At 64.6% G+C, this 7257-nt stretch overlaps 2 protein-coding genes across 2 annotated transcripts; one reads left to right on the forward strand and one right to left on the reverse strand.

Annotated features, from left to right (window-relative positions):
* Positions 1-87: 87 nt before the first annotated feature.
* On the forward strand, positions 88-577 carry MNEG_8039 (hypothetical protein; the record flags this gene model as incomplete). Its single annotated transcript, XM_014043485.1, has 2 exons — positions 88-161; positions 463-577. 2 exons carry the CDS (start codon positions 88-90, stop codon positions 575-577), a joined length of 189 nt encoding a protein of 62 aa, XP_013898939.1.
* A 4052-nt stretch (positions 578-4629) lies between these two features.
* On the reverse strand, positions 4630-6990 carry MNEG_8040 (WD repeat-containing protein 18; the record flags this gene model as incomplete). Its single annotated transcript, XM_014043486.1, has 5 exons — positions 4630-5644; positions 5933-6111; positions 6340-6498; positions 6720-6858; positions 6935-6990. 5 exons carry the CDS (start codon positions 6988-6990, stop codon positions 4630-4632), a joined length of 1548 nt encoding a protein of 515 aa, XP_013898940.1.
* Positions 6991-7257: the final 267 nt, after the last annotated feature.

A 7257-nucleotide genomic window follows, 5' to 3' on the forward strand; every position in this document is an offset into this window, starting at 1 on the left:
CACCCCGCCCCTCCGACAAACCCCCGCAGCATCGTCGCGTGCGTCTGGGCGTGTGTTGCCACCGTCATCTTCTGCCTGCCCACCGAGATGCCCGTCGACGCTGAGAACCTCAACTACGCCAGCGTGGCCCTCATTGGCACCTTCCTCATCTCAAACATCATGTGAGCCCGCGGCGCCCCACGCCAGGCCAAAACGGCATGTGTGGCACGAGCTGGAGGTCTTGGGTCGCGTGCTGCTGGCGCGAAGTCCCTGTGCATCCGGGGCAGACGGGGCGTGCCTTTTTCCGTATCCGGATCCGCGCAGGCGCCGCGCGCCCGCGGGAAACGCGACCAGCGCACACGCTTTGCTCGCCAGGCTGATGGCCGCGTGCTGACCTCCGCTCCCATGCCTGTCACCCTCAAAACCCCCCAAGCGCGTGCTGACTCTCCAATACCTCCCAAACCCGCGCCCCCTCCCCGCAAGGTTCTTCTTCCCCAAGTACGGCGCCTACAAGTGGTTCACGGGCCCCGCCAAGACCGTCGACGTCGAGGACAGCGTCATGGACATTGGGGACGCCGCCTCCAAGGCCCTGGACTGACGCGACGTCACGATGACGTCACCATGACGTCACTGCGACGCCCCGCCGCGCCCACGCCTCGCGTCAGGGCGAGGGCGGGGGCCTGGCTGGCGCGGGGGCAGCTGGGACGGGGGCTTGACGGAGGGCCCCCAGTCGCGCAAAGGTTCAGGCCGCGGGCGCAGGGCGCCGCCGTGCAGTGGGTGGTGTTGAGATCCTCACATTCCATTGTACTTTTCCATTCGTGTCATCCGTTATGGTCGGAAGTTGCATTGTTGCAGTGACAGGGCCGCCCGCGCGGCTCGGAGTGCATGGGGCCCCTTGCGGCTCCTGGGGGCCTGCTGCGGGGCCGCGCGCTCGCCTGGCCCTGGGGGGGCGTTGTCAGGGGGCGCGGCGGTGGCCCGGAAGCTTGGCTGCGTGGCTGGCTGGTCGCCTGGGCGTGGGGCGCGCGTCACAGGCGCACACCCAACCCTGGGTGGGGCCGGCCAAGCTGCTGGGTGTTGGATGGCGGCACCTATGTAGCACCTCCCCCAACCTTCACACTTTTTATCCTTGGGGCCTGTATATCACAATCCTGGGGCTGCTTGTATAGCGCTTTGGACATCTATCCCGAGCCTTTCCCGCCCTCAAGGCGCCTTTGCAATGCTGCACGTCCTCACCAGCGCGTATGCTGCGCTGCACTCTATGCAGCTGCGCTGCGGTGCGTTCGAACCATCCCCGGTTCCTGTGCCCATGTATGCCAGCAGGCGAGGTGCACCATCGTCAAAAATGCCCCCCTCTCTCCTGCCCGACTCCTGCGCATCATGCGCACTACTGCTTGACCCAAGCACTCTGTTGTGGCCACTCCCGAGCGCGCAACGACCCCTCAGCTTGCTGCCAGCAGTGGGGTGCGCCGCCGCTGCTGCGTTTCACTTTCACGTGGCAGACGTCTTGACAGCCAGTCCAGCTCTGGCGCTCAGAAACGCCCCCTTTTCCCTTTCGTTAGTCCCTTGCTGTACTCCTGCTGGTGCCTTGCTACCCTTTGGCCGATCTCCTCCCCTGCTAGCCACCAATCCAGCCGCACGGCTTATCTCGCTGACAGCGGGGCTCTGTTCCTCATGTTTCGGTGCTCGCACCCCCCCTTGCGCCTTGGCATCATCTTACCCCACGCACTTGCTATTGAGACTCTTCGCCCTGAGGCCCTGTCGCGGCCATCCAGCGCCGGAGAGGGAAGGGGGAGAAGAGCCTGCACATGGGGCCTGTCCAAGGGCCTGCGCAGCAGTTGCCCTTTCTGCTCCGCGCCGCGCACACACAGCCACCATGCCCCGGCAGCGCAGCACACTAGCGCGTGGCCCGACGCGCTTGCCGCGCGGCCGCCTGCGCAGGCTGACACCCTGCAGAAAACGCCCACACCGCCGTCTTCTGAGGCCGCGTCTGCAGGTGGCTTGCCTCTCCCTCCTTGCGGCTGATGGTGTGCACCCCTGCTACACGGAGCAAACCTTGTTGTGTGGACGTCCATAGGCTGCCCTTACTGGTCGCCTGGCCAGGGCGTTCTCTCATCGGGTGCGTCGCCACGTGATTTGGGCGGTTCGGCCTGCTGCATGCTCCTGGCTTCAGCACCCTCAGAGCGGGCTGTGCAGGAAAAGCATGGATTGTTCAACATGATTTGCGCATGCGAGTGTGTCTTGCCTGTCACAACTTGGCACCCAAAAATCGAAGGCGTTTGCGGCTGCCCTGCCGTGGCTCTGGCGCGTCTTGCGTCAGGCGGCAACGCTATCGAGGCTGCCTCGTGGGTTTGGTGTGTGTGTGTGTGTGTGTGTGTGTGTGTGTGTGTGTGTGCGCGCGCGCGCGCGCTCGGCACGCCTGTCTCTCACTTTGCATCTGCAGACCGCGCACAGTGGTATGGTGTGTCCAGGGCCTGGCTTGGCTGCACGATTTCTGTTTCAAGTCTTGACGCACGCACCCGCAGGCCAAACTGCAATCGGCAGTTGCGATTTGATTTCCACGCACGTGTGCTGGCCTGCCAGGTTGGTGTGCGTGTTGGGCATGCGGTCACTGCGCGCCCCAACCCGCTGCTGATTGCTGCGTCCCGAGGCTTTGAGCACTCGTGCGTCTGCCCGGCGCGCGCGCATGAAGCGTGGTTGGCCACCTCGCTGGCTGTTGCCTGACCCAGGTGTACTCGTCGCAAAGAAGTTAGGGTTGGGAAGGTTCATGCCCGCGCTGCCGCGCCTGCCCTTGACAAGCTGCATGCGCGGTGCCATTGGTGATGCTCTGAAGGTTTGATACAATTGGGGGACGCGGTAACCTTGTGGTTCGCCGGCTTTGAGATCGATTATAGTTTGGTCGGATGTTGATCTATGCCCCTTCGCCGCACGCCCGCCTTTCTGGGTTTGGGCTCTGTAAAGCGCTACAGCAGCAGGAAGGCAAGAGGGGATGGTGACAGTGCCATGCCCAAGCACAGCGATCACACACAGGCTTCGGCCTGCAAAAGGCTGTCAAGCAAACCGGCTGTGAGCAGTGCGACACACAGCTGCCAGCCCTGGTCCTCATCACGGCGGTATGGAGCTGCACCAACCCCTCCAGGACGTTACTCGGGATTGCCAAGGGGGCGTCCATGCTGAGGACGTCCCCAGAAGGTGTGGTTGGTTTGAGGTGACGTCAGCAGGAGCTGCCGTGCCCTTACACGTGCAGCCGCTCTGCAGAAGTATGCAAAGCCGTGTGCACATAGCGGCAGCGCGTTGCTGAGACGCGTGCTCACAATCACTCGGAGGAAGGTTTGTGCCACTTGCTTGCATACCACTTGCAAGAATGCACTGCTGTGCACTTGCAGCTCGACATGCAAACAGCAAGTACATCCCGAGGGCGCCAGTGCAGCACAGGTACCCCCGAATACAAGTGGCCGCCAAAAAAATGCCCTAGGAAGACCGGGGTCTCCTGTTTTCTATCCATTCATGGTCTTTGCCGCATCTGCTTCTGCCAACCGCCGTTTTCCTCGTGCGTAAGCGGCTGGTGGCGCATCTGCGGGACGCTAGCGGCCAACGTGTACCCGTCCGTGTTGGCGCGGGTTCTTCCTTGCTGCTGCTCCACCTTGTCCTGCTGCTGTTATTGCTGCTGCTGCTGCTGCTTATGCTGCTGCTGTGCCGGCTGCAGTGCCAGCTGCACTTGCCTGCCCAGCTGCAGCTATTGCTGCTGTGGCTCTGCTGCATCCCGCTGCCTTCGCAGCGCCTGGTGACCGTTTCCCTTCCCATTGGGCCACTCCTCCGCACTGCACCCTGTGGAGCAGTAGCTCACCAAGAGGCAGCCAGCGCAGCGCTTGAGGCTCCCGCCATCGGCCGCGCGGGTCTTGCCACAGGCAGCGCAGGCGTTGGGACGTACCACCAGCTGCAACGCTCCTGCAAATGCGTGCGCACAGGGCTGTAGATGCGCGTTTGTTAGTGCAACATGTGTCTTGCATGCTGTGCTCGTGCTGAGCTGTCCCTGTGAGTCCCACAGCATGCCTCTCGCACTGGCTCGGACGCAAGTGCTTCCAACCAGCAATGTTTCATGCCAGCTGCGCAAGCTTATCGCGCTGACTAAGAATCTTCCACATGTGCATGATTCATGCAGGCAGGCATCAGGGCTCGCGCAAATGTATGGGTCACACTGTGACACCGACACACATGTGATTATTGGTTTGCATGCATGCCATGTGGAGACGGGGGGCAAGCACCGCGCGGCGCGCGTGCATCTGCCACTCCAACTTGCACATATGTGGCCATGCGCCTTCAGGCTTATGTGACGTGTGGAACATACAACACGTAATCTGCATGGCTGTTTGCTGCAGGGCTGGGAGCCTGGTGCATCAGGCCCCGCCACAACCAACCAGATTACTCGGCATGTGGGGCGAGCGCGTCGCAGCGCCGCCTGCCTCATGACGCAGCCATCACGGGCGCATGAGACCCAGCCTGCGCTGACCATCGCCGCGTGTTTCAGCGCGATGTCAGGCCAATCAAAGCGGACAGCGCCAGACGGGGGGCGAGCAACACACAAACACAGCTAAGCAGAGAGCCAGCTCACACCCGGTGGTCGCCGCGCCCCGCCCCGCAGCGTCCGCCACGTCAGACCTTTGCGCCCCCCAGCGCCTGCTCGGTGCAGAACGCGTGGAGCTCGGAGTGCAGCTCCTTCCACCGGTCGGCCTCAGCCTCAGCCTCCGCCAGCCTCTGCTGAAGCTCCGCCACCTGCCGCCGCGCAGCATCCAGGCCCCCCTCCTCCGCCACGACCCCGCCACCGCCCGCTGCCGCCCCTGCAGCGGCCGCCTGCCCGAAAGTGCCGTTATTGCTGACGTCGTAGCCGCTGTCCCCGATCAAGGCGCCAAAGCCGGCTGCCTCTGCAAGCAGCGGCGCGCCGCGAGGCAGCAGCAGCCCCGGCAGCTCTGCCACGCCTATTGCGGGGCAGCTGCCATCGAGCACCACCGGCGACCCCTCCCACGCCTGCGCGCCCGCGGCGCCGCCAGAGCCGCCGCCGCCGCCGGCCCCCGAACGGAACTTGGCCAGCGGCGCCAGCGGCGCCGGGCGCTTGGGGCCGTGCCGGCCTCCGCCGCCGGCGGTGCCCTGGCCGACCCCCGCCAGGTAGTCCGGCCACTCCACCACCAGCGCCGCCGTCACCGGCGCGCGCGCGGGCGACGCGATGACGCGCACGCACTGGCGGCTGCGCAGGTCCCAGACGCGCACGCTGCCGTCTTCCGACCCCGAGACCAGGCTGTCCCCGTCCAATGAGATGGCCAAGCTGCTCACCGGCTTGCTGTGGCCCTCCATCACGACAACGTCCCCCGCCGCCGGAGCTGCAGCCGCCCCGGCCGCCGTTGTAGCAGCTGCCCCGCCGCCCTGCGCGGCCGCGGCGCCCGCGAGCGCGACCTCGCATATGCTGCCGTCCGCGCAGCCGACGTACAGCGCATGCTCCCCGGCGTCAAGCGCTGCCGCGGTCGCGCCGGCCGGCAGCGCGGCGGCGCGCAGCAGCTTCCCCGTGGCCAGCTGCCAGATCTTTGCGGTGCGGTCCAGGGAGGCTGTGACCGCAATCGCGTTGACCTCCCCCAGGCCAAGCAGGACTGATGTGACCGGCAGTGTGTGCTCCGCCCTGGACGGCGGCGGCGGCATTGTGTGTGTGTGTGTGTGTGTGTGTGTGTGTGTGTGTGTGTGTGCGTGTGTGTGTGTGTGTGTGTGTGTGTGTGTGCGCGCGCGCGAGAACGCGTGCGTGCGTGCGCTTGCTTATGTTGAAGGGAAGGTCGAGTGGTGTGGGACACGGGAGCTTGCACGGCCACGGGCTCAACGCTGCGCCGGTGCGCTCCGGCGCTCTCGCACCCTGCGCCTCTCTTTGCACTGCCCTGCGGCGCTCCCCTCTGCCTGCCCCCCACCCGAATCGCACCATGTGTGCAGCGGCTCCACGCGCCCTTGCGCCTGCCATCCGCCGGCCGCGCCGACCGCGCCGCCGCCGCCCGCGCAGCCATCGAGGATGTCGGCCATGAGCCAGGCGGCGGCCATGGTGTCATCGCCGCCGCTCAGCAGGATGCCCCCCGACTCGCTGAATGCAAGGCAGCTGACGGCCTGAGAGAGGGATGTAGGGTGAGGTGGGGTGAGACACAGGCACAGCAGACAGGGCATCTTGGGCTTCACTCCGGGCAAACATGCAGGATAACAAACGCAATGGGACACTCACACACACACACACACACACACACACACACGGGAGAGCATGTAGACACACCAAGGCTGGTGCAGACACAAATCATACAGCACATGCCGCCGCTGCTCAACAAACTTCCCCTGCCCCACCTTGTAGTGCGCCGGCCATGCACGCAGCAGCTGCCCAGAGGCCACATCCCACACGTACAGTGTCCCGCTGCCGCCGCCCGCCGCCAGGTACCGCCCGTCGCGCGTGGCGGCCAGCGACGACAGCCGTTCCTGCGCGAAGCTGCGCTGCAGGACTTGGTCCTGTCGTATGAACACACAGCGTGGCGTGGATGAGTTGGCCGCCTTGGTCGGGCGCAGGTGGCACGCGAAGGTGTAGCCGATCGGGCCGCCGGTGTCCTTGCACGGCTGAAACCTATCACATGATTTACTTGGTACGTCGCGCTTGACCATGTGGGCGAGGGGGGGGGGCAGGCGGCGGTGGGGGCAGCAGCGCGTGCACGATGACGGCAGCGGCGGCTCACCTTGTAGAAAGCGTAGATGTGCACCGCATCTTTGTTGGCCTGCGCACTGGCAAAGTAGTCTCTTCCGACAATGCAGAAACAATTGTTGCTGCTATTATTGCCCTTATACTGCGTGAGCTGCGTCGCGGTGGCCAGGTCCCTGCAAAGATCGACGGCGCAGGTTCAGCGCGCGGACGTAATTTATTCCAGTTCTCAATAGTGTAGACGGTGCTCACCATGCCACAACGTTGCTGTCGCCGCTGCACGCAACCAGCACGACCTGCTGCGCCATCCTGATCCTGTGACGCGTCTTTCTACCGCTTCATCGATTGAGTTTACGTCTACTCACAACGATACAGTCTCGCCCGTCCAGGCATGGTCAATGTCACTCGTCAGGCGTCACTTGCTGGTTTGCCGCCGTTGCCTAGCTGTCAAGGCAGCGCAGCTCCGCCTGCAGCAATAACGGTCATGCTTCTTGTTAACATGCACAGTCTTATCGTGCCAGCCCCTCCGTGTGGCACCTGAACCACACCGGCCTCGGCCTTGAGCTTCCCCCCCC

The sequence above is a fragment of the Monoraphidium neglectum genome (assembly GCF_000611645.1).
Source record: "Monoraphidium neglectum strain SAG 48.87 unplaced genomic scaffold scaffold01484, whole genome shotgun sequence".
Classification (NCBI taxonomy): Eukaryota; Viridiplantae; Chlorophyta; class Chlorophyceae; order Sphaeropleales; family Selenastraceae; genus Monoraphidium; species Monoraphidium neglectum.